Source organism: Hemitrygon akajei, chromosome 1 (genome assembly GCF_048418815.1).
Source record: "Hemitrygon akajei chromosome 1, sHemAka1.3, whole genome shotgun sequence".
NCBI classification, from domain to species: Eukaryota; Metazoa; Chordata; class Chondrichthyes; order Myliobatiformes; family Dasyatidae; genus Hemitrygon; species Hemitrygon akajei.
Genome location: NC_133124.1, coordinates 145314452 through 145342242, shown reverse-complemented (window position 1 = coordinate 145342242; position 27791 = coordinate 145314452). Strand labels below are relative to the sequence as shown.

Sequence of the window (27791 nt, the reverse complement as noted above, 5' to 3'; positions counted from 1 at the left end):
GTGCGCTGTACAGCACGGCACGATAGTGTTCAGCCAATGCTTTACAACCAGCTCAATTCAGTTACTGTCTGAAAGAAGTTTGTACCTTCTCCCTGTGACCATGTGGGTTTTCTCTGGTTTCCGTCCACATTCCAAAAAACATTAATTAGTCACATGGGTGTAATTAGGCAACGCAGGCTTGTTGGGCTGGAAGGGCCTGTAACCATGCTGCATCGCTAAATAAAAAATACCAAATTAGAGCCTGTGATATGCAAGTTGTCTCACTAAAGTATGTTTTGCACCAGAGCCTGACTTTATTCACCTCTGCTATACTGCACAGGGATTTTGGGAAACGGGAAGGAAAACCTCAGAAAAAGCAGTATCACAGGTCACACAAAAATTAAACTTACGAAGAAAACTCTCCACTCTCTTTCACTGTTAATAACATAAAAATGATGTAATAAGAGGGAGAACAACAGACCAGCTTAACGTGAATTCAGAGAAAAGAGTATTTCCTTCAGCAACAGAGACATGAATGAGGGGAACATGAGCTGCCAAGATTTCAATGGCTACGTCATGTTTTAGATGTTGTTACACACACACACACACAGGTGGGTGCATGGAAAGTGTACTGGGGTGGTGCACTTGGTGCAGAGGCCAACATTTAGGGACATTTAAGAACACCTTAGGTAGGCACATGGATGACAGAAAAATGGAGAGTTTTGTGGGATAGAAGGGTGAGATTGATCTTAGCACAAGTTAAATGGTCGGTACCACATTGTTGGCCGAAGGACCTGTACTGTGGCTGTAATGTTCTATGTTTCAAAAGTGAACTTTCTTTGTTAAAGCTCTGATAACAAAGCATATTTAGACTACCAGAAGGCAACTTATAAATTTCTGCAAAGATTCAACACAGGTGAAAGTGTGAATAGTGGAAGAATGCTGGAGTGATAGGAGACAATATCATAAAGGCAAGGAAATACTGAGGACCCGTTAATTGGGACATTTTGGGATCAGTAAATGTTGGTTCAATTAAGTACCTGCCCCAATTAGCTGAAGTTTGATGCACACAATTAAAATGTGTCTCCTGCAAAAATGCTATCCCTTTCTCTCAATTCCTCCACCTCCGCCGCATCTGCTCTCAGGATGAGGCCTTTCATTCTAGGACAAAGGAGATGTCTTCCTTTTCTAAAGAAAGGGGCTTCCCTTCATCCATTATCAACTCTGCCCTCCATCGCATCTCCCATATTTCACGCACCTCTGCCCTCACCCCATCCCCCCGCCAGCCCCCCTGGTCCTCACCTATCACCCTACCAGCCTACAGATCCAACGTATAATCCTCCGTAATTTCCGCCACCTCCTACGGGATCCCACCACCAGACACATCTTCCCCTCTCGGCTTTCTTCAGGGATTGCTCCCTACACAACTCCCTTGACCATTCATCCCCCCACCCCCATCCCTCCCCACCAACCTCCCTCCAGGCACTCATCCCTGCAAACGGAAGAAGTGCTACACCTGTCTCCACACTTCTTCCCTCACCACCATCCTAGGCCCCAAGACAGTCCTTTCAGGTGAGGCACCACTTCACCTGCGAGTCAACTGTATCTGGTGCTCCCAATGTGGCCATTTATACATTGGGGAGACCCACCACAGACTGGGAGACCGTTTCGCCGAACACCGGCGCTCAGTCCTCCAGCAGTGGCGGGATCTCCCTGTGGCCACACACTTCAATTCCACAGACCACTCCCACTCCGACATGTCTGTCCATGGCCTCCTCTACCGTCAAGATGAGGCCACACGCAGGTCGATGGTGCAATACCTTATCTCCCGCCTAGGTAGCCTCCTACCTGCCGGCATGAACATTCAACTCACAGACCTCCGTTGATACCCCTGTCCTCATCCTTATCTATAATTTTAGTCTGGTTCTCTTTCGCTCTCTTTTTCCCCCCTCACTATAATCTCCCCCCAGCCCTACCTTTCTTTCTCTTTTATTTCCCATAATTCTCCACCTTCCCCATAGCCCATCTCCCTTCAGCCTATCACTTCCCAGCTCTCTACTTCATCCCTCCCCCCACTTCTTATCCCCCCTCGACCATCCCATGTTACTTCACTCCTGATGAAGGGTTTCAGCTCGAAACGTCGTCACTACCTCCTCCCATAGGAGATCTGCTGAGTTCTGCCAGCATTTTGTGTTTTTAAACTACTCTTTAACTGAGTAACAATCTATGTAGATAAATGAAATACAGAACAAATTAGAACCCTATCAATACCACTATAGTACTACAAAACTGTGCATTAGTTCTTAATATTTATCAATGGAGGAATTAATCTAGTACACACTGCTGAGTTCTTTTGATTGACTGCAAATGAACAAAATCAATGGCAACAACAAATGTAGATAATGGACTGACTTGATACAAACGACGCTACTTAAAAGGTGTTTGCTCTAAGCAGTGTAGTCACACATGCCACACATGCACGCAACTGACGTTAGTTTGAAACTGTTTGGCAACAGTTTCCTGCCCCAGTTAAGTGGCTCACATCCCAAATAAGCATAGAAACATAGAAACCTACAGCACAATACAAGCAAGTTTGTGGCTGTTAGATGCAGACCATTTTATTTGCCATGGGAATTCACTTCTGTCCTTATATTCGGTGTCTATATTCCCCCAGCGCTAATGCTAAGGAGGCGCTCTGTGAACTGTACAGGGCTATTAGCGAACTGCAGAACGCACACCCTGATGGACTGTTTATTGTTGCCGGTGATTTTAACTACGCGAACCTTAAGTCAGTGCTCCCCAAATTCCATCAGTATGTGGACTTTGCAACGAGGGGGGAGAACATGTTGGACCTGGTTTACACAAACATCCCTGACGCGTACCGGGCAGAGCTCCGCCCCCACCTCGGTTACTCAGACCACATCTCTGTTATGCTAATCCCAGCATACAGACCGCTGGTCAGGCGCTCCAGACCAGTTCAGAAGCAGGTGAAAACCTGGCCAGTAGGAGCCATCTCTGCTCTTCAAGACTGCTTTGAACACACTGACTGGCACATGTTCAGGGAGGCTGCAACCGATGGTGACTCTACCAACTTAGAGGAGTACAGAGCATCAGTGACCAGCTACATCAGCAAGTGCATTGATGATGTCACTATGTCCAAGACCATCACTATACGCGCTAACCAGAAGCCATGGATGACTGCGGAGGTGCGTGCGCTGCTGAGGTCCCGCGACTCCGCCTTCAGAGCAGGCGACAAGGCAGCTTTAACAACAGCAAGGGCCAAACTGTCCCGAGCCATCAGAGGGGCAAAGTTTGCACATGCCCAGCTAATCCACAGTTACTTCCAGGACAGCGGCGACACATGGCGCATGTGGAAGGGCATTCAGGACATCACCAACTACAGGACAACATCACCTGACTGTGCAGGTGATGCCTCCCTCCCAGATGCGCTGAATAACTTCTACGCCCGGGTTGAGGGAGAAAATGACGTGGCGGCGAGGAAGTCCACCCCTCCTACAAATGACCATGGCCGACGTGAGAAGAACCCTGTGCAGGGTCAACCCACGGAAGGCTACTGGACCCTGGTAGAGTGCTCGGAGGATGTGCAGACCAGCTAGCAGATATTCTCACTGACATCTTCAACATCTCTCTGAGCAACGCCACCATTCCAACGTGCTTCAAGGCCGCCACCATCGTCCCCATGCCGAAGAAGTCTTCAGTGTCCTGCCTAAATGACTGCCGTCCTGTTGTACTTACATCCATCATCATGAAGTGTTTCGAGAGGCTCGTCGTGAGGCATATCAAGACCCTGCTGCCCCCCTCACTGGACCCCTGCAGTTTGCGTACCGTCCCAACCGCTCAACAGATGACGCTATTGCCACCACCCTCCACCTGGCTCTAATCCACCTGGACAAAAAAGACACATACGTTCAGATGCTGTTCATAGACTTCAGTTCAGCATTCAACACAATCATCCCTCAGAAGCTGATTGGAAAGCTGAGCCTACTGGGCCTGAATACCTCCCTCTGCAACTGGATCCTAGACTTCCTGACTGATCCTCAGTCAGTCCGGATCGGCAGCAGCATCTCCAACACCATCACACTGAGCACGGGGCCCCCCCAGGGCTGCGTGCTCAGTCCACTGCTGTTCACTCTGCTGACCCATGACTGTGCTGCAACACACAGTTCGAACCATATCATCAAGTTCGCCAATGACATGACCATGGTGGGTCTCATCGACGAGTCAGCTTACAGAGAGGAGGTGCAGCAGCTAATGGACTGGTGCAGAGCCAACAACCTGTCTCTTAATGTGAACAAAACAAAAGAGATGGTTGCTGACTTCAGGAGGGCACAGAGCGACCACTCCCCGCTGAACATCGACGGCACTTAGTAGAGATCGTAAAGAGCACCAAATTTCTTGGTGTTCACCTGGTAGAGAATCTCACCTGGTCCCTCAACACCAGCTCCATAGCAAAGAAAGCGCAGCAGCATCTCTACTTTCTGCAAAGGCTGAGGAAAGCCCATCTCCCACCCCCCATCCTCATCACATTTTACAGGGGTTGTACTGAGAGCATCCTGAGCATCTGCATCACTGCCTGGTTCGGAAATTGCACCATCTCAGATCGCAAGACCCTGCAGCAGATAGTGAGGTCAGCTGAGAAGATCATCGGGGTATCTCTTCCAGCCATCATGGACATTTACACTACGCGCTGCATCTGCAAAGGAAACAGCATTATGAAGGACCCCATACACCCCTCATACAATCTCTTCTCCCTCCTGCCATCTGGGAAAAGGCTCCGAAGCATTCGGGCTCTCATGGCCAGACTATGTTACAGTTTCTTCCTCCAAGCTATCAGACTCCCAATACCCAAAGCCTGGACTAACACCTTGCCCTATTGTCCTGTTTATTATTTATTGTAATGCCTGCACTGTTTTTGTGCACTTTATGTAGTCCTGTGTAGGTCTGTAGTCTAGTGTAGCTTTCTCTGTGTTGTTTTTTTTTACGTAGTTCAGTCTAGTTTTTGTACTGTGTCATGTAACACCATGGTCCTGAAAAACGTCTCATTTTTATTATGTACTGTACCAGCAGTTATGGTCGGAATGACAATAAAAGTTACTTGACTTGAAATGGGATCCCAGCTGTTTCTTAGACTAAGTTACTGTTCTTCCCAAATAAACAGCTGCCCTGACTAAGCGATAGCCCAACAAACCATTTAAAAAATTTTTTTTTAAGTTATGTATTTCATTGTACTGCTGCCACAAAGACAACAAATTTCATGACGTATGCCAGTGATACTAAACCTGACTCCGATTCAGATTCTGAATAGTGAAAGTTGGTTGGGGCATTTAATAGGGCACACATAACAATTCTGCTAGGGGCAATTCGGGAGATTCTAGTTTCAGATTTATTCATCACGTACATGAAAACACACTGTTAACAGTGTCATTTGCATTAACAACCAACACACCCAAGGGACAGGGGACAGCCCGTAAACGTTTCCGCACATTCCGATTATACAAGAGTGTGTTATCTAAGGCTACATCCACACTAGACTGGATAATTTTGAAAACGCCGGTTTTGTGTAAAAACGATAGGCGTCCACACTATGCATTTTTGAAAGTATCTCTATCCACACAAACGGAGATTTCAGCGAATCTCCTCCTCCTGTGCATGCGCAGGACACATCTACCGAAAACAAGCAAGATGTTTGGTGTTGAATCTCGCCGTAAAAGTGCATGTTTGTGAAGTTACAGACTAGAGAAACTTAAAACGACGGACAGCTGTTGGCTCTCGCGCAGGAGAACTTAAAACTAAAAAAAACAAATACCGGAGCGTACGGCGGCAACCGAAAGGGAGTTCACGGACAGATTGACCTGGCTGACGACAAACACTGAAAAACTGACTAACTCTGTTGCATTAATAAAGCACCTTGTTAAATGTATAAAACATGTCTGCATCAGTGTTATCTTGTATTTCCATACACATTAGGCTGTTACACATCTACTGTCAGAGAAGTACTTTCATAAATAGGTAAACCATCTTCATACGAGCAAGGACAGAAAACAGGGCAAAGTGAGTATACTTACTTATTCAGTAAGTTATGGGTCAAAGTATTTGCTGAGTACATTTCTAACTCTTCTGGCTTCAGTCTCTTTGCCGTCTGTTCTGAAATTGTTAGGTTGCGTTCAAAAAAACAATGAAATAGCGCGCAGCCATCTGATAGCATTTTCAAAAGTCTCCGGTTACCCCGTCCACACTGATCTGCCCAAACGGCGTTTTCAAAATTACCCACCCTGGAAAGCGTTTCTGAAAAGCTATGGTTTGGGGGACGAAAACCCCGTTTTAGTGTGTGTACGGAGGGTAAAAACGAAGAGAAAAAGCTTTGGTTATGGATTTATCTGGTGTAGTGTGGATGTAGCCTAAGAGTCTGGCAATTTGGGAGACATATACACACAAACTCAGAAGGCAGGAGAAGAATAAATCCCTCCAGCAGCTTGTGTTGCTCTGGATTATCAGCACCGCAAAATCTCCTGTGTTTCCGGTTGGCTATCTAGGAGTTAGACAAGAATACACTTTTCATTTTTGCAGGCTGGTTACGAGAGATCTGACATTGACTTCTCCTGCAGGATGTGTATATCACACCCCCTCACCCAAGTATTAACATACAGATCACATGTATTTGGATGACTGGAGGCTAAACAATTAGCAGAAGAAATTCAAATGGCCCACTCTTGTTTGTGTATAATGGTGCAAAGTGAGAACGATGACAGAGAGCAAATACTTTCTAGGGAAAGTCAGATTGCATCACACATGAAATGGCACTAACAAACTGATAGCATCACAGATAAAATACTTGAGGATCAGGTAGCATCTATGGAGTGGAGTAAACAGTCAATGTTTCAGGTCAAGAAATTTCATCAGGGCAGGAGAGGAAGAAGGGAAGAAGTCAGAACTAATAATGTTATTTCAGAGAATGGATGTGTGAATTCAGAGGATTGATGGAAGAGACACAGTCTTAACCTCTACATCAGATGCAACACACATCACACTACTGATATCTCAGAGGGCTTTACAAAATAATGTTTTATTTACCTGTGATAAATACTTTAAAGGGGCGCATCTAATGTTCTCCAAAGCTACCCCCATCGCTTCGCGATGCCTAACCGGGCGACGACCACACCAGTCAAATTTAACTCCTAGGTACTTGAACTCGTCCGTGGGGCCTAGTGATCCAATTCTACCCCCACGAACCATAAGTCCCCCATCATCCAACGCCGAAAACTTCTTCTTCCTGTTGCCACGTATGATTACAGCACTCGACTTGGCCAGATTAATTCGCATCCCAGCCATCTGCAATGCGTCATCCACCCGTGCGAGTTTTTGTTCCAGCGTGGACGCCGACTCAGAGAATATCACAATATCATCGGCGTATGCAATAGCATCAACAGTCGTACCCTCAAATTGGATACCGATAGAAGAATCGGCGAGGACAATCACCTCGTCCATTGCCATTATAAACAACAAAGGCGAAAGTGGGTCGCCCTGCCTGACTCCCCGTTTGGCCATAACAACATTCGCTCCCAGTTGAGCAGACGCCCCCAAGTATATCGATCGGATATAGTTGACCAAAGGAGGGGGCGCACCAAACGACCGAGCCAACCGGATGATAGTTTCCATTGAAACGGAGTCAAAAGCTTTTGATACATCGATCGAGGCCAGTGCTAGATCGTGAAACCGGCCCCGTGCTCTCTTCAAAATCCCGTCAAGCAAGTTGACCGCTTCAAAAGTGCCGTCGCATTTTCTAAACCCAAACTGCAACGATGTTAACTGTAAAACAGAGGACCAACGTACGGCAAGTAGCCTATGGAAGGCTCGTATAATAATCGATGAAATATTAATCGGCCTAAAGTCCGACGGAGACGACAACTTCCCCGAGTGCTTGGGCACCAAGGTAATCCTTCAAATCACACCTCCCAGCAACCCCCGAATTGATCCAAGCCTAATCACGATTTACAATGACCAATTAACCTACTAACTGGTACATTTTTTGACTGGGGTACCAGAACACCTGGAGGAAACCCACACTTGAATTTTAGATTGTAATCTGTGCCATCTTCCAATTTAGAGACAAAACTCCAATAATGTGAACCTTTGAAGATTTTTTTTGAAAAAATCTGGGGTCTCAGTGTCTCTGGCAAGGTCAGCATTAATTGTCCATCTTGGAAACTACCCCCCACCCCCAGAAAGAGGTGGTGCATCTCCTTTTCAGACCAGTGGACTTCTGGTGGAAAGTGCTCCATACTGTAGTTGGGAAGTGAGATCTGGAGTCAGATTTGATGATCAAGGACTAAAATTTTCAAGCTAAGGTGGTGAGCACTTTGGTGGGGGGGAGGAACCTACAGATGATAGCACTCCACAGACCTGAAGTCCTTTGCCTTTTTCAGTGGTAGAGGTCACAGGTGCAAGAGGTGCTATTAGAGTAGGCCAGGTGAGGAGTAGCAGTGCATTTGTAGATGGTACACCAGAGCCACGGTATATAAGTAATGAACTGAATGGTTTATGGTTGTGGGTGGGGTTCCATACAATCAAACTGCTTTGTCCTGGATGGTGTCAAGCTTCAGCTGTTGTTACAGTTGCACATATCCAGACCAGTGGAGAGTACCTGTGCTGCCTTTATGGCAGTTATTTAGTTTATAATATTTTCACTTAGTAATTTGTTAGCATTTTTTAGTTAAAGTTAGGATTGTTTAAGTAAATTCATTTGTCTGTAATATATCGCGGCTGCGATGACGTCATATCCGGGTTCGCCGCGTCTTGTGGGAAAATACCGGTTCGGGATAAACGCAAGGGTGGGGGGTGCTCACATGTGGCGCCACAGCGCGAGCAGTTTGTTCTCTACGCACCAAAGACACAGTGAAAGCAACGCTGTAAGTCATGAGATAATCGATATGTTGAATTAAAATGTTAACGCCGATTCTGTTAAAAGTAACTACGGTCGATAAGGTTTATGTTTTCGTTAGTTAAAGAGTCGGGATAGTTTATGTTGAAGTGTATTTAAAGCAGTCAATGGAGCAGGTAGATTCTGACTGTATGCTGCACTTTAATGTAATGTAGTTATTGTAGTTTTACCTTTGCAAGTATTCACGATGTAAATGCGATATTTAGAAGGAAACAAACACTGTACCAATCTTGTATTGTTTTATCAACAGTTTTCACCATACGTTAATGTGAAGAGTGAACAGTAAATGGTTAATCTTACTGCGACCTTGTTTTCATTGACTACGGTTTACCTCGACGTTTAACTCGGCGTTCCGTTACACCCGAGCGAGAGCGTTACAGTACCTGTGTTTATTCATTTATTAGCTTATTAGGTTAGTTAGGAAGGTTCAATTGTTAGGTATTAATATTGAAGTAGTAAAATGGATTCAACAGTGGCTGGATGGGAAATGCCAGAGAGTAGTGGTGGATAACTGTTAGTCAGGTTGGAGGCCGGTGACTAGTGGTGTGCTTCAGGGATCTGTACTGGGTCCAATGTTGTTTGTCATATACATTAATGATCTGGATAATGGGGTGGTAAATTGGATTAGTAAGTATGCAGATGATACTAAGGTAGGAGGCGTTGTGATAATGAAGTAGGTTTTCAAAGCTTGCAGAGAGTTTTAGGCCAGTTAGAAGAGTGGGCTGAAAGATGGCAGATGGAGTTCAATGCTGATAAGTGTGAGGTGCTACATTTTGGTAGGACTAATCAAAATAGGACATACATGGTAAATGGTAGGGCTTTGAAGAATGCAGTAGAACAGAGTGATCTAGGAATAATGGTGCATAATTCCCTGAAGGTGGAATCTCATGTGGATAGGGTAGTGAAGAAAGCTTTTGGTATGCTGGCCTTTATAAATCAGATCATTGAGTATGGGAGTTGGGATGTAATGTTAAAATTGTACAAGGCATTGGTGAGGCCAAATTTGGAGTATTGTGTACAGTTCTGGTCACCGAATTATAGGAAAGATGTCAACAAAATAGAGAGAGTACAGAGGAGATTTACTAGAATGTTACCTGGGTTTCAGCACCTAAGTTACATAGAAAGGTTGAACAAGTTAGGTCTTTATTCTTTGGAGTGTAGAAGGTTGGGGGGGACTTGATAGAGGTATTTAAAATTATGAGGGGGATAGATGGCATTGACATGGATAGGCTTTTTCCATTCAGAGAAGGGGAGATTCAAACAAGAGGACATGAGTTGAGAGTTAAGGGGCAAAAGTTTAGGGGTAACACAAGGGAGAGCTTCTTTACTCAGAGAGTGGTAGCTGTGTGGAACGAGCTTCCAGTAGAACTGGTAGAGGCAGGTTCAATATTGTCATTTAAAAAAAAATGGATAGGTATATGGACAGGAAAGGAATGGAGGGTTATGGGCTGAGTGCAGGTCGATAGGACTAGGTGAGAGTAAGCGTTCGGCACAGACTAGAAGGGCCGAGATGGCCTGTTTCTGTGCTGTAATTGTTATATGGTTATATTAAGATATAACCCTAAAGCATGGGCCCTTCTGGCCCTTACAGACCAGCCGTGCTGCCCCCAATTTAATCACAGGACAATTTACAATGACCAATTAACCTACCAATCAGTACGCCTTTGGACTGTGGAGCACCGGAGGAAACCCACGCAGACATGGGGAGAACATACAAACTCCTTATAGGCAGCAGTGGGAATTGAACCCAGGTTGTTGGTACTGCAAAGCATTGTGCTAACCACTACTCTACTGCACTGCCCCACATTCCATTACACTCAAAATGCTGGAGGACTCAGCAGGCCAGGGAGCATCTATGGAAAAGGCTACAATCAATGTTTGGGCTGAAACCCTTCGGCAGGACTGGGTTCTATGACACTATTCAGTTATGCCTTACAAATGATAGAAAGGTCTCACAGTGTCAGAAGGTGGCTCACTAACCTTCAGGGATGTTAACATTGCTGAAGATCTATCATTGGCCCAATATATTGATGCAATTCTGAAGAAGGCACAAGTGACTCCCAGGACTTTGATGTTAGGGATTTAGTAATGATAATACTATTGAATAGCAAAGGTAGGTAGCTGAACTCTCTCTTGTTGCAGATGGTCATTGCCTGGAACTTGCTCACCACTTATCAACCCATGCCCCAACGCACACAGGCATCAATGGATGGAGTATCATCAGCAAACACCTCCACTTCTAGTTTTTCCATGCAAGGACTTTTATTGAAAATGACCATCTGAAAATGCTACGCAGTTGTGACCGAGTGGGAGGTGGGCCAACAGCAAAGTGAGAATTACTAAAGAGACAGAAGTGCTATCCCTCAAAACACAAAATAGTTTTAAAAGTTCAATATTGCTGAAGATGATCTTTGAATTGCATGAATAAAGATAGAATTCTTTCAACTAAAAAAGGAGCTGCCAAGATGACTTGAAGCCTTTGCTCTCTGTTTTAGTCGCCATACCAATGGCATTCCTACCAAATTCCCCACATAGTTAGGAAAACAAAGATACCCCTCTGTGACATTCCGTGACATTCTTGGGACAACATTCCCAATCCACTATTCTGTCCAGTCATTACTGGGTAGTATTTTAAGATGGCAATGTCTGCATGTTTAACACCAAAAGATTCTACAGATTCTGGAAATCCAGAGTAACACACAAAAATGCTGGAGAAACACAGAAAGTCAGGCAGCACCTATGGATGGGAACAAACAGTCAATCTTTTGGATTGAGACCCATCAGCAGTCCTGATGAAGGGCCTCGGCCTGCAATGTTGACAGTTTATTCCTCTCCATAGATGTTGCCTGACCTATCAAGTTCCTCTGCATAGTGAGCTTGTTCTGGTGGACCATGTTTAATTATTATTTACAGAAAGCACGTACCTCCTTCAAAACAAACTCAAACTGGGCGCTGTCTAACAATAGCTGGAAGAGCGTTTTTGGGTTGTACTTTGAGTCAGTTAAAACTTGATCCTTAATCTGCCGCTGACGTTTGTTGTTTGGGTCATACACTGTAAAAATAAGAAAGGTGGGATTGAATTGTTAAAAAGACTTGCATTTGTACAGCAACACTGATCTCCCCTTCAGGAAGCCACAAATTGTATTTTAGCTTCTTAGTAATTGATAGCTGGTTTATTACTGTTAAATATACAGTGAAAAGCTTTAGTTTGCATTCTGACAAACAAATCACTCAAATACACTGGTATATTGCAATAACACAAAAAATTAGAATACAGTTACAGAATTTTCAGAGTCACTGCTGCCATGTAGGAAACTATGCTTACACTGTTAACCGCCATAATTAGGATCAAGGAACAACTTTATTCACCATGTACTGTTCACAAGATAAAGGAACAGAATTAGGCCATTTGGCCCATGGAGTCTGCTGTGCCATTTCATCATGGCTGATCCATTTCCCTCTTAGCCCTAATTTCCTGCCTTCTCTCCATATCCCTTCATGCTCTGACCAATCAAGAATCTATCAACCTCTGCCTTAAATATACCCAATGACTTAGCCTCCACCACCACCTGTGGTGATAAATTCCACAGATTCACCACTCTGGGTAAAGAAATCCCTCCTCATCTCTGTTCTAAATGGGCGTCCCTCTATTCTAGGCTGTGTCCTCTAGTCTTAGACTCTCCCACCATGGGAAACATCCTCTCCACGTCCACTCTATCAAGGCCTTTCAACATTTGATAGGTTTCAATGAGATCCCCCCATTCTCCTGATCTCCCATGAGTACAGGCCCAGAGCCATCAAATGCTTTTCATTTGACAAGCATTTCAATTCCAGAATCATTTTCATGAACCTCCTTTGAACCCTCTCCAACGTCAGTGCATTCTTTCCAAGAGAAGGGGCCCAAAACTGCTCACAACACTGCAAGTGAGTTCTCACCAGTGCTTTATAACTCTTCAATATTACATCCTTGCTGTACATCTAGACAGTACATTTACATGTATTAGGGATTTGCTGTGGTGTATTGGTCAGGTATGTTATACAACAACATTCATCAATTATAAACTGTTATATTTGGGCACCGTTGTAGTGTAGCAGTTAGTGCGACACTATTACAGATTGGGATATCGGAGTTTGGAGTTCTATTGTCAATAAGAAATCCATACATCCTTGCTGTGACCATGTGGGTTTCCTCCAGGTGCTTCAGTTTCTTCCCACAGTCCAAAGATGTACCGGTTGGTTGGTTAATTGGTCATTGTGAACTGTCCCGTGATAAGGATACGATTAAATCGGGGATACTCGGTGGTGAGGCTCGAAAGGCCGGAAGGGCCTGTCCTCGCTGTATCTCAGTAAATAAAAGTCTAAAGAATATCAAAAATAAATTTCAAAGTTCAAAATTTCAATGCAAAGTTTATGATCAGAGCACATACACATCACCATACACAACTCCGGGTTTCTTTTTCCTGTGGGTATACTCAGCAAATCAATAGAACAGTAAATGTAAACAGGATCAATGAACAACGAACTCTGCAAATGCATTCTAAATAAAGAGCATAAAATAACAAAAACATGAAACAATGAAATAAAGAGTCCTTAAAGTGAGATTATTGGTTGTGGGAACATCTCAATAGATGGTGTAGCAATCCCCTGACAGTTGAGGGGTAGTAACTGCTCTTAAATCTAGTGGTGCAAGTCCTGATGAACTTGTACCTTCCAAATGGTCTGGGTGGTGAGGATCTTTAATGATGGATGCTGCTTTTCTATAACAACGTTTCATATTGATATGATCGAGGCACGATTGCACAGGTGCGTGGATGACGAGTTAGACCAGCAGGAAGAATTTAAAAGGAAAGCATTTTTTCTTCAACCAACACACACAAAATGCTGGTGGAACACAACAGGCTGGGCAGCATCTATAGAGAGAAGCACTGTCGACGTTTCGGGCTGAAACCCTTCGTCAGGACTAACTGAAAGGAAAGATAGTAAGAGATTTGAAAGTAGAAGGGGGAGGGGGAAATGCAAAATGGTAGGAGAAGACCGGAGGGGGTGGGGTGGAGCTGAGAGCCAGAAAGGTGATTGGCAAAAGGGATACAGAGCTAGAGAAGGGAAAGGATCCTGGGACGGGAGGCCTAGGGAGAAAGAAAGGAGGAGGGGAGCACCAGAGGGAGATGGAGAACAGGCAGAGTGATGGGCAGAAAGAGAGAAAAAAAAGGAGGGGGGGAAAACTAAATATATCAGGGATAGGTTAAGAAGGGGAGGAGGAGCATTAACAGAAGTTAGAGAAGTCAATGTTCATGCCATCAGGTTAGAGGCTACCTAGCCGGTATATAAGGTGTTGTTCCTCCAACCTGAGTGTGGCTTCATCTTGACAGTAGAGGAGGCCTTGGATAGACATATCAGAATGGGAATGAGATGTGGAATTAAAACGTGTGGCCACTGGGAGATCCTGCTTTCTCTGGCGGACAGAGCGCAGGTATTCAGCTAAACGGTCTCCCAGTCTGCGTCGGATCTCACCAATATATAAAAGGCCACACCGGGAGCACCGGACGCAGTATACCACACCAGCCGACTCACAGGTGAAGTGTTGCCTCACCTGGAAGGACTGTCTGGGGCCCTGAATGGTGGTGAGGGAGGAAGTGTAAGGGCAGGTGTAGCACTTGTTCCGCTTAAAAGGATAAGTGCAGGAGGGAGGTTGGTGGGAAGCTCCCGTTTCCTCACACAGCCCAAAGATGTACCAGGTAGGCTAACTGACCATTGCAAATTGTCACTTGATTAGGTTAGGGTTGATCCGGGTTGTGGAGTTGCTGGGGGTGGTGTGGCTCCAAGGGCCCGAAGGACCAACTCTGCACTGTATCACCAAATAAATAAACAAACATACAAACAAACTGCCTATTCCAAAAGCTCCCATCTGGAAAACAATATAGAACTATTGAAACTAAAACTTCTCATCATCTTACAGGCTTTTTCTCCAGCCAGTTAATCTGATCAACCATTCTAGTTAGCCAACCCCACTGCTCTCTATTACCTCAGTAACTGTACTGCATTGTATACACTTTAAACCACTTTTTATAACGCTGTTTATATTTTAAATTCATGCCAGTATTTAGGTATTTTTACACATTTTATTCCATATCCATACTTTAACCTCTTTAATCTTATCTAATTCTCTATTCAAGATGAAAGCTTTGATGCAGGTAGTAGAAACTAAAATACGATTATATCCATAATAGATCTCAGTCTGTTGTGGGAATGGTTTAATAGATAGATAGTTAGATAGATACTTTATTCATCCCCATGGGGAAATTCAACATTTTTTCCAATGTCCCATACACTTATTGTAGCAAAACTAATTACATACAATACTTAACTCAGTAAATAGTAATAGAAATAGTGAGAAGGTGTCACAAAAAGAGTAATTATCAAGGAATTTACACTCAAAGGCCACTTTATTAAGTGCACCTATACATCATTAATGCAAATATCTGATCAGCCAATCATGTGGCAGCGGCTCAATACATAAAAGCATGCAGACATGGTCAAGAGACTCAGTTGTTGTTCTGACCAAACATCAGAATTGAGAAGAAATGTGATCTAAGTGACTTTGACCATGGAATGATTATTGGTTCCAGACAGGTTAGTTTTAGTATCTCAGAAACTGCTGATCACCTGGGATTTTCATGCACAACAGTCTCTAGAGTTTATAGAGAGTGGTGCAAGAAATGAAAAAGTATCCAGTGAGCAGTAGTTCTGTGGATAAAAATGCCTTGTTAAGGAGAGAGGTCAGAGGAGAAAGGTGGTTCAAACTGACAGGAAGGTGACAGTAACTCAGATAACCACACATCACAAGAGTATTGTACAGACAAGCATCTCCCAATGCAGAACTCATCAAACCTTGAAGTGGATGGGTTACAACAGCAGAAGACTATAAACACACAGACAGTGGCCACTTCATTAGGTACACCACTTTATTAGGTATTGAGTGTAGATTGGCTTGGGAAGATCAAAACTAAATTAATTAAATCTTTGAAGTAATAAAAACATTTTCACTCTGTAATGATAACAGACAGAGAATAAATAATACTTGAATGTAAAATTTTAACACCTCTTATATATTAGATGAATGGCATAATTCTGCTCCTAAATACACCTGAGATCCTGCAGATTCTGTTTCAAGAAATCTCTGCCTGTCTATCAGCATATAACCTGCAGTACCAGGAGTCCCAACACACTAGACCACTGCTATACTACAATTAGGAATGCCTCCCATTCCATGCCTCAACCACATTTTGGGAAATCTGATCACTTGCCTGCCCTTCTGGACAACAAAGATGCATACACCGCGATGCTCTTTATTAACTACTGCTTGGCATCCAACACTATCAGAACTTCAAAACTAATCAATAAGTTTCAGGATGTTGGCCTCAATACCTCCTTGTGCAACTGAATCCTCAAATTCCTCACTTGCAGATCCCAGTCAGTTTGGATTGGCAAAGACATCTCCTACATTAGTGGTCGCCAACCCATCGATCGCGATCGACTGGTCAATCTTTGAGACTTTCCCAGTAGATCCCGAAAAAAATGAAAAAATAAATACACAAATACTGTTGAGAGATTGTTTCTGGGTTGCGGGGTTTTAGTTCCGTTCTTTCTGCACAGTGCGCATGTGTGTAGCTCCCCCGCACTATACAGTGTACTTCAGTGGTCCCCAACCACCAACGCAAGGAAATGATTTGAGTCAGCTGCACCTTTCTTCATTCCCCGTCACACCCACTGTTGAACTTGAACCCACGTGAGGTCATCAGTCGCCTAAACGTAGTGACACCCTCACGCCAGGGATCACTGGTTGGCCTCGCGGGAAGTGCTGTTGGTACTGGCCTGGAGCGCGGACAGATGGGCACCACCTCTAAACCTGCTTACCACATCAAATGTTCATGGGGAACCCAGTGCTAAAATATTCGCAGACGACCTAATTCAGGCTCAGGGTTCCATAAGTATCAGAGCAGCTACCTCGCTGCGATCTACTGAAGCAAACTTTTCTCGGCCGATAGATCCTACAAGCAGAGCGGGCACCAGCCTGTCGCTCTCCTCACTCGCTCGGTCTCTCCGGACTGCGACTGCCATGTCCCTGGCACGGAAACTGCCGCACCTGGCCAAGGCGGCTGACAGCGGATGGGCAGGAGGCTGGAGCTGTCTAATGAGGCAATGAAGCCCTCAAAACTGCTTCGGCACCCTGAGTCCAAGCACTCAGCATTTAAAGACAAACCCACTGAGTTTTTCCAGTGGAAAAAAATGTGAGCAAGCGGGACAGAAGCTAAGTGCCAAGAGCCGTGAAAACTGAATTGTGGAGTAGACTAGATATAAGGAACCTGCTTCGAGTATCGTTATATTCCCGTTGTGTTTAACACCCCCCCCCCACCCAGTCCGCAAGAATATTGACAATATTAAACCGGTCCGCGGTGCAAAAAAGGGTAGGTACCCCTGGTGTTTATACGTCATTTTTACTTCCGGGTCCGCAAGAATATTGACAATATTAAACCGGTCCGCGGTGCAAAAAAGGGCAGGTACCCCTGGTGTTTATACGTCATTTTTACTTCCGGGTCCGCAAGAATATTGACAATATTAAACCGGTCCGCAGGTGCAAAAAAGGGCAGGTACCCCTGGTGTTTATATGTCATTTCTACTTCCGGGTTGCAGGGTTTTACTTCTGGTCTTTTCTGCCCCCGGTGCACATGCATGTAACTAATCGATCTGAAGTCAATCTTGCCTTTCACTAAGGCCGAGGTAGGGGATCTTGGGCTTAAAAAGGTTGGTGACCACTACTTTAGAATTGTTGAATGTTGTTTTTGTTGCATGTCACACCAACACCACAGCAAATTTCTAATACATGTAAATATATACGGTGGATGAAGTTAATGCTTGAAAGATTGTTTTAAGACCATAAGACAAAGAAGCAGAATTAAGCCATTCAGCCCATCTAGTCTGCTCCACCATTCCATCATGGATAATTATCTTTCTCAATCCCAATCTACTACTATCCTAGCAATACGATTGAACCAATAAAATGCAGAGATCCTTAATGACAGAATTACACGTATTTGCACGGGACCAAGTCAGCACACATGCAAACCACACAGCGGTTTGGACTCCTGCATGAGCTCTCACCACACCCAGGCTGTACCACTTAAGTGGTTGCTCAGACCTCCAAGGCCTGGAGAAACCATAATGGAGAGCCAATATTGGAAATCAAATTGCCCAATGAACCCAGCATCTGGTTACAACTCACCAGCAGTTGTGACTATCCCACAGAATGTACTGTACAACAATATTTTATAATCAGATTCAGATTAATTTAACACGTATACATGGAAACACACAGTGAAAAGTGTCATTTGCATAAACAACCAACACACCAAGGATGTGCCGGGGGCGGAGGGGGGGGGGTGGGGTGGTATCGCCACACGTACCAGCAGAGCAACATAGAACATAGCTCGCCCACCATGTCCAGCAGAACAATACCAGCAAAACAAGCCCCATTCCTCCCTCCCTCTCATCCAAGTGCAAATACAGTACGCCAACTCAAGGACAATCCATCTCTAGCCTCAAGTGGCCTTCAAATTCCACAGTCAACTCGCAGACTCAGGGCTCCAGCCATTGAGCCTCGATGCCCAGACTTCAGATCGACCTTCAGGTTTCAATCTTTGGTCTTGACCCCAGGACTCGCCAGTGACAATGAATGAGAACCCCAAACACCAGTCCCTGAACTATGGGCTCCTCTCCCCAATTTGCTCACCGAGGGGGTTATCAGCCCTCATTCCTCCTGCCCACATGGAACTCCGATCCCAGAACCCACAACAACCTCCTCACTTGGGATGATAGCCAGGTTCTTATCCTCGCTGATTTGACAGCTTGATATCTGACCACAGATATCTTTGTCACACGTCCACTTAGCTGGCCTTCAAACACAGAGCCAACACCTACACTATGACCTGACCTCTAACTCTATGACATCCCTGTTCCTAAGCCCCACCCTGACCCCTAACTCCCTTGTCTGTCCCTAAAACCAACCCTACAAACATAAAAAAACAAATAAATCTGAGCCACAACCTCAATGGAAACTGCACCTCAGCACCATCTTGACCAGAAGAGTTGTCTTCCAAGATAGTCACAAATTTCTCTGAACATTTGACCATTTTTTTTAATAAACAAAACTTTCAAGTCAGACCTTGCATGCCTGGCAGGAATTAGTGACTGATCTAGTTCCATAACATCAATTTAGTTCCCGACGTATTTTCTTTGACACCTACCCAAATCTGCAGTGTGGAGCATCAGCCAGCGAATGGTCACATTACAATTCCTCAGGCAGTTGAGTAGTTTAGGAATGTGATCCAACACATAATCTTCTCTCAAGAAGCCTTCCTTTAGAAACTGCTGCACTTGCTGGCGCAGGCTGTCAACACTCACACCATATCGACTAGCCTGGAAAAGAAACCCCACATCAAAACAAGCAGCAGCCACCAACCGTTCTGACTGAGGAAGCCAGTGGGAATGACATTAGCCATACAGCAGCAAAACATGAGTTCTGGCCAAGTCAAGTCAGGTTTTTGTCATTTAACTATATACATATATACTGCCAAACAAGACAATTGTTCCTCCAAATCAGGATGTAAAGCACAGTAGTACACTTAACACACATGCAACACACAATAACCTAGTAAGAATTAAATCTACAAATGAATCAGGCATATATAAACAAGGAAAGGTGCATAAATTAAATACTGTAGGGTACAGTACAAATTATCCAGTGACACTTCAAATGTGATGTGACAGAGAGTTCAGAAGCATAATGGCTGGAGGAAAGTCTATGGTTGTCCATGATGCACCTATTTACACGAATCAGAAGCCAATCCCCAATTTCCCATCAACTCTTCCCCAGACTTAACCACTCACTTATAGACTACACAAACCAATCAACCCACAAAGCCACACACCTTTGGGAGTACGGGGGAGTGGGAGGAAAACTTGGAAAGCCTCAATGAAATCCACAGAGTCACATGGAACATGTACAAACTCCACACAAATATCAGAAGGCAAAAGGGAACCTGGGACACTGGAGCTGTGAGACAGGAGATCTACTAGCTAATGGTGAATAGATAGCCATCATATTTTTTCCTCTCCTATAACAGTTAACATTTTTTCAATGGACAGTTCCAATTCCTTCTTAACAATTTTGTGCTTAACACAACAATATAAATCCAAGGATGCAATGCCGAGGCTTTACAAGTCATTGATCAGAATGCACATGGGGTATTGTGAACAGTTTTGGGCCCCTTATCTAAGAAAGGGTGTGCTGGTATTGGAAAAGGTCCAGAGGAGGTTCACAATAATCATCTTGGGATTGAAAGGGCTAACATATGAGGAGCATTTGCTTTGCAACATACACACAAAATGCTGGAGGAACTCAGCCCGTCAGGCAGTATCTATGGAAATGAATATACAAACAGTTGGTATTTCAGGCAGAGACCCTTCATTGTGACTGGAAAAGGAAGAGGAAAGAAGCCAGAATAAGAAAGTTGAGGGAGGGGAAGGAGTATAAGCTGACAGGTGATAGGTGAAGCCAGGTGCGTGAGAGAAGGGGGATGAAGTAAGAAGCTAAAGGTGATAGGTGGAAAAATTAAAGGGCTGGAGTAGAAGGAATATGATAGGAGAGATGAGTGGACCATGGGAGAAAGGGGAGGAGGAAGGACACCAGCGGGAGGTAATAGGCAGGTGAGGAGAAGAGATGAGTTAAGAGGAGGGCCAGAGTAGGGAACTGAAAAAGAGGGAAGGGGGAGACAGAATGAGGGGAGAACTATTAAATATTGAAAGGCCGAGATAAAGTGGATGTGGACAAGATGTTTCCAATAGTGGGGGAGTCTAGAACCGGGGGCACAGTCTCAGAATAGTACATCTCTTTAGAACACAGATGAGGTAGAATTTCTTTAGCCTGAGGGTGGTGAACATGTGGAAGTCATTGCAATGGACAGTTGTGGAGGCCAAGTCGTCGAGTATATTTAAAGCAGAGGTTGATAGGTTCTTGATTAGTCAGAGCAGCAAAGGTTATGGGGAGAAAGCTGGAGAAAGGGGTTGAGAGAGATAATAAATCAGCCATAAAGGAAAGGCAGAGCAGACCCAATGGGCCAAATAGCCTAATTGTGCGTCTGTCCTATGGTCTAATCAAGTCATGACAGGAAACGTTAGAATACAAAGCACATCGACTACAACATGGTCGAGTGTCATACCTGTTCCCTGATGTTTGCCTGCTCCAGTGTGTAATGCAAAGCTGTCTTTGCTGCTTTGTACGGTTCCCAAGCTTCAATCAGATTGACAGTGATCCCCATGTAAATACTTATTACCTGATGGGAGAAACAGAAACCCAAACACTTATTTCTTCCCTTAGCACACTCATCTAGCTCAAAGTAAATATATTATTAAAGTACATATATGTCACCACGTACAACCCCGGGTTCATTTTCTTGCAGGCATTCACAGTAGAACAAAGAACAATGAAAAACTACACACAAATATTGACAAACAGCCAGTGTGCAAAAGACAAACCAGACAGAACTGAGAATTTGAGATATAGAGTCCTTGAAAGTGAGTCCATAGGTTGTGGAGTCAGTTCAGAGTTGAGGTGAATGAAGTTATCCACACAGGTTCAGTAGCCTGATGATTGTAGGGTTGTAATTATTCCTTAACCTGCTGGGCTCCTGTACCTTCTTCCCATGGACTGGATGGTAAGGATCCTTGATGCTTGACGCTGCTATCTTCAGCAGCACTCATAAGTTGTACTCAAGGGCTATTCCTTTGATGGGACAGTGCTGTATCCATTATGTGTTGCAGGTTTTTCCGTTCTTGGGCATTGGTGGTTCCATATTAGGCCGTGAGTTCACCATCATGTTTGAAACAACAAAAACACTTGAGTAAATACAAAGCACTAAGGGACATCTTGAAGTCACATATAAGGAGGACTTGCAAAACAAACTGCTGTATTAGTGTTACCCATGTTTTAGAAGAATTCTTTAACTGGTGCTCATTTTCTGCAGAGGGTTGTAGACTCAGCCAGCTCCATCATGGGCAGTGGCCTCCCCAGCATCAATGACATCTTCAAAAGGCCATGCCTCAAAAAGGTGGCATTCATCATTAAGGATTCCATCATCCACCACATGCCCTCTTCTCATTGCTACCATCAGGGAGGTGGTAATATGAGGCTGAAGACCCACACTCAACTTTTTAGGACCAGCTTTTTCACTTCTGCCATCAAATTTCAGATTATGTTAAACATCAATGGCATATGTCATGAAATTTGTTGTTTTGCAGCGGCCCCTCCATACCAGACGACGATGTAAACAGTTAGAATACTCTCCATGGTCCATCTGTAGAAACTGCTAGAGTCCTGGTGACATACCAAGTCTCCTCAAACTCCTAATGAAATACAGCTCCTACGTTGGGCTGAAAATAGATCTTCAGAGATTTGTGAATGGACGATTAACCTTGAACACGACCTCCATACTTTTTTGCAATACTTATATGATTTTATTATATTTTTATTATAATTTATGGCATAGCTTATGTATTGCACTGTACTGCTACTGCAAAGCAATAAATCTCACAACCTACGTCACTGATACTAAACCTGATTCTGATGCTAGCCTAGTCTACAGGTGAATTGTTGCAAAAGCTCACATTGCCTTACCCAGTTATCTGGAAAGTATTTATCCACAATCTCTCTCATTTTAGCTTGCTGTGTGTGAAGAGTGGGCGGCTCGAAGTAGAGGATCACGTAAAGCATAGCAGCTTGAGTAGCCAAAGCTGTGCTGCGGTGTTCTGGCAATGGGTACGCTGAAACCTGACAAACAGAAACACAAAAATCATTGAAGGAAAACCTTGGGAGGAAAGATTATCAACTTCAAATATCAGAAGTTGATTTGTTTATCTGTGCAGGCCATCAATACCATTTTATCAGTTGATATACTTTCTTTCCTATTCTTTACTAATACCACTAGTGATCTGACACAAATCACAGGAGTTCACTTCACCAAATATTTAATAAATCACGCAGTCTTAAGCGGATTCATTTGGCAGAGGAAACTCCCCCTCCACAGCTCCAAGATTACAACTCAAAACAGGATATATGCGGTGAACAGCTGATTTGCACTGATACAAAGATGGCTGGTCTGTAGAACATTACCAACTAGCTGAAGTGTATTCCAAATTGAGCTCAAAGAATATTAAGGAAATATAAGCAGTGAGATTGATAGCCACTTAAAGACTGCCACTCTATGATTGATTAATGACTGGATAAGTGAGTACAACATCAAGTCAAGTCACTTTTTACTGTCATTTCGACCATAACTGCTGGCACAGTACACAGTAAAAATGAGACATTTTTCAGGACCATGGCGCTACGTGAAACAGTACAAAAACAAATTTATACACGAGTATAAACAACAAAAGCACAAAGTAATATTCTCTCAATTTCACTAAACAATATTGGTGGGTCTTAACTCAAAGCATCGAAGATCCATTTCCCTGCCTGACTCACTGGGTTCCTCCAGCTATTGGTATAACATGGCACAGGAGCATAGGGGTTAGCGCATTGCTTTACAGTGCCAGCCATTATGGATCAGAGTTCAATTCCTCCTGCTGTTTTTAAGGAGTTTGTATGTTCACTTTGTGACCATGTAGGTTTCCTCCAGGTGCTCCAAACATATACAGTTCATGAGCTGTGGGCATGCTATACAGGCACTGGAAGTATAGTGTCTCTTGCGGGCTGCCCAGGACAATCCTTGCTGATGAGAGGCATTGATCATGTCGATGGTCAGAGGCTTTTACCCAGGGCTGAAATGGCTAGCATGAGAGGGCACAGTTTTAAGGTGCTTGGAAGTATGTACAGAGGAGATATCAGGGGTAAGCTTTTTCCCCCCCACAGAGAGTGGTGAGTGTGTGAAATGGGCTGCTGGTGACAGTGGTGCAGGTGGATATGGTAGGGTCTTTTAAAAGACTCCTGGACAGGTACACGGAGCTCAGAAAAACAGAGAACTATGGGTAACCCTAAAGGCTGATTTATACTTCTGCATCGGCTCTATGCCGTAGCCTATGGAAGTGGCTTACGCCGTTGTGAGCATTTATGCTTGTGCGTTGGTGTGTCTGCATCACTCTGTAATTCACCACCAAAACGCTAGTTAGCGGTGGGGTTTCTATGCCACTGTGTTGAGTTTCTTGGTGTACTTCAAACAATGGTGACTGAAACTGAGCGCATCATGTTGGAGTTGGAGCTAATAAATGTTGAACAAGAGTTACTTTTATTGAAATTACTGCAACGCAGAAAAGAGAGAAGACATCGGAGGAGATGTTGGACGAAGAGTCGTACAAATGTACATATTTTCGGACTTCCTCAATTAACCTCTCCTCGATTTGGTCCATTTTCCAACTCAAGTTCAACTCACATTCTTCTTCTCTCTTCTCTCTCAATTTGAAAATGGCAGTGATTAAGAAGCAACCAGAAATGTGATGCTACCAAGCGGACCAATCACAGTTGTTGCGGTCTGCGTTGCCGCAGTGCATAGTTACATTTTTGGGGAGGTTGCGTCAGGCTACGGCGTCGGGTAAGCAGCTACGCTGTACCTACGGCGTAGATTCGACGGAGAAGTATATATTGGCCTTAAGTAATTTCTAAGTTAAGGACATGTTCAGCGCAGCTTTGTAGGCCAAAGGGCCCGTATTGAGTTGTAGGTTTTCAATGTTCCTATGATTTGACAAAAACAATGTATTTCACTGTATGATTTTTGATGTATATGTGACAAGTAAAGCTAATCTTAACTCATTTTATCTGAATTGGAAAGTTAGCTTGCTTTATTGAAATTCAATTTTTCAGAGGCTCACCAAATAGGAAAATGATCACTTATTGGTGATGAGATTTTAAAAAACCAGTCCAATCTAAAATATCTTCAATGGCAGGCAAAAGAGCTGGTTGTTAGCAACACGCACAACACACTGGAGGAACTCAGCAGGTCGGGCAGCATCCGTGGAAATGAACAGTCAACATTCTGACGAAGGGTCTCGGCCCGAAACTTGGACTGTTCGTTTCCATGAATGCTGCCCAACCTGCTGAGTTCCTCCAGCGTGTTGTGCGTGTTGCTTTGACCCCAGCATCTGCAGGGTATTTTGTGTTAGTGCTGGTAGCTAACCTGGTAATAAATACTTGTACCAAGTAGCTTCAGCACTAACAACAATGATGCAACACAATTAAAGTAGGAAACAGAGGCAAAACTATAGCAACACACACAAAAAGCTGGAGGAACTCCGCAGTATCTATGGAAAAGAATAAACAGTAAGTGTTTTGGGCCAAGACATCACAAGGCAAAACAAAAGTCACTGACAGTGCAGCCACAGAGGAATGAAGATGGATGAAATAAATGGACATAGGTTGGACTCACTGGGGAGATGAGAAGAAATAAAAGGGAACCAAGACCTAGGAACAAAGGACAATTTGTAACAGAACCCTGGAAGAGCACAAGAAACACTTGGAAACTAAGGTCTGAAACTGAACACATCACATCTTGAAAAACAGCAGAGTCTGCAAGTTGTGAGTGCATGTACCTTGTCTTTGCAATTCTACCTTTGAGGCCCTCCATCGGTCGGGGTCAAACAATTTGGCACCACGAGATGTCAATCAGTTTTGAGCTCAATGTAGGACTGCCTTAGGGACTCCAGTTCCAGATTTCTCCTCAGGGCTTAGTTCCGAAGCTTTTCCCATGAGTGGGTATTTCCTTCTCCTAGATGAACTGTCAACTACAGCTGATAAGACCCATATGCCAACGCGACTGGTGTTTTAAGGCACCAATAAACCGCCTTTTACCTCTCCCATCAGTAAAAATAGTTCTGCCACCTTTCCCCAGTTAACCAACGTTTATTGTTTCTCTCGATCCCAGCCATTTCTAGAATTTCCAGTTCTTACTTCAGATCTCCGCTAACTGCAATAATTTTTTAATCTCACCTGTCAAAAAGATATTGCCTAAAGAAATACAACATTAACCTCCGATGCAACACACACAAAATGCTGGTGGAACGCAGCAGGCCAGGCAGCATCTATAAGGAGAAGCACTGTCGATGTTTCGGGCCGAGACCCTTCGTCGGGACTAACTGAAAGGAAAGATACTAAGAGATTTGAAATTAGTGGGGGGAGGGGGAAATGCAAAATGATAGGAGAAGACCGGAGGGGTGGGGTGAAGCTGAGAGCTGATGATTGGTGAATTGGTGATTGGTGAAAGTGATACCGAGCTGGAGAAGGGAAAGGATCGTGGGACGGGAGGCCACGGGAGAAAGAAAGGGGGGGGGAAGCACCAGAGGGAGATGGAAAACAGGCAAACAACTAAATATGTCAGGGATGGGGTAAGAAGGGGAGGAGGGGCATTAACGGAAGTTAGAGAAGTCAATGTTCATGTGTCTGGGGCCCTGAATGGTGGTGAGGGAGGAAGTGTAAGGGCAGGTATAGCACTTGTTCCGCTTACAAGGACTGACATAGGGTTTCGGCTCCAAACGTTGACAGCGCTTCTCCCTATAAATGCTGCCTGGCCTGCTGCATTCCACCAGCATTTTGATGTGTTGCTTGAATTTCCAGCATCTGCAGATTTCCTCGTGTTTGCTTTTTAGAACAACCTGTGATGGTTGAGGTTTGTGTTAGTCACCATGCATTTTCAAACTGAACGGTCAATCAAATTCTTTAGTTCATTGATATGATCTGCAGGTCAACTTACAAACACTAAACTGAAATTCAGGTCCAGAAATGAAAATTAAATAATGTTGAAAAGTATATTGTCTAAGGCAGAGCTTCCCAACCATTTTTATGCTGTGGACCAATAACATTAAGCTAGGGGTCATAGGCTCCTGAATTTTAAAGGAACAATGTATGGCCTTCTAAATCAGTGCCGTGGCTCTGAAACTGTTTGAATTATACATAGTTGAACAATCATCACATGGATGATGTTTAGTAGCAGGTTATACAAGAAGACTACAAGATATAAAGTTGAATTGACGTTATTTCTTACATCCTTCACATACATGAGGGGTAAAAATCTTTTATGTTTCATCTGTCTAAATATGCAATGTGCAATCACAGTAATTTATGTATGGCATCCGTTAGTCTTGCGAGACCATGGATCTGCGCCTGGAATGTCTTCTCCAGGGTGCAGGCCTGGGCAAGGTTGTATGGAAGATCAGCTATTGCCCATGCAGCAAGACTCTCCTCTCCACGACACCGATGTTGTCCAAGGGAAGGGCAAGGGCCGATACAGCCTGGCACCAGTGTCGTCGCAGGAGTTGCCAGAACGAGGTTGAAGACAATGTCGGACTGCCTTAGGGACTCCAGCTCCGGATTTGTCCTCAGGGTTTACTCCCGAAGTCTTTCCCATGGGTGGGTATGGCCGCAAGGCAGCAGAGGTTTGAAATCAGAGTTTTCCCTCTCTTAGATGGACTGCCTTCTCAGGCTGACGAGCTCCATCTACCTGAATAGTAATTTATAATAAACAGAACATTCAATGTAATATAGAGTACACTCAAATCAGTGTGAGTTCATCAGTCTGATGGCCTGGTGGAAGAAGCTGTCTTGGAGCCTGCATGGCTTCGAGCCATGCTGCGGTACTGTTTCCCAGATGGTAGCAGCTGGAACAGTTTCTGGTTGGGTTCTGATTCAGGCCCCCAATGATCCTTCAGGCCATTTTTTTTTTAAACACACTTGTGTTTGTAAATGTACACCACTCTCTGCAGAGTCCTGCGATTAAGAGAGGCACAGTTCCCATATCAGGCAGTGATGCAGCCA

The 27791-nt window shown here is 44.2% G+C and overlaps 1 protein-coding gene across 1 annotated transcript in view; it reads right to left on the bottom strand.

Moving 5' to 3' along the window:
• washc5 (WASH complex subunit 5) overlaps positions 1–27791 on the bottom strand; it is a 159276-nt gene that overhangs the window by 113933 nt on the left and 17552 nt on the right. The window contains exons 6-9 of the mRNA XM_073052838.1: positions 22668–22820; positions 21214–21327; positions 19240–19411; positions 11863–11990 (exon numbers count right to left, since the gene is read on the bottom strand). Coding sequence (XP_072908939.1) covers positions 11863–11990; positions 19240–19411; positions 21214–21327; positions 22668–22820 — 567 coding nt within the window. The remainder of the gene's footprint in view (positions 1–11862; positions 11991–19239; positions 19412–21213; positions 21328–22667; positions 22821–27791) is intronic.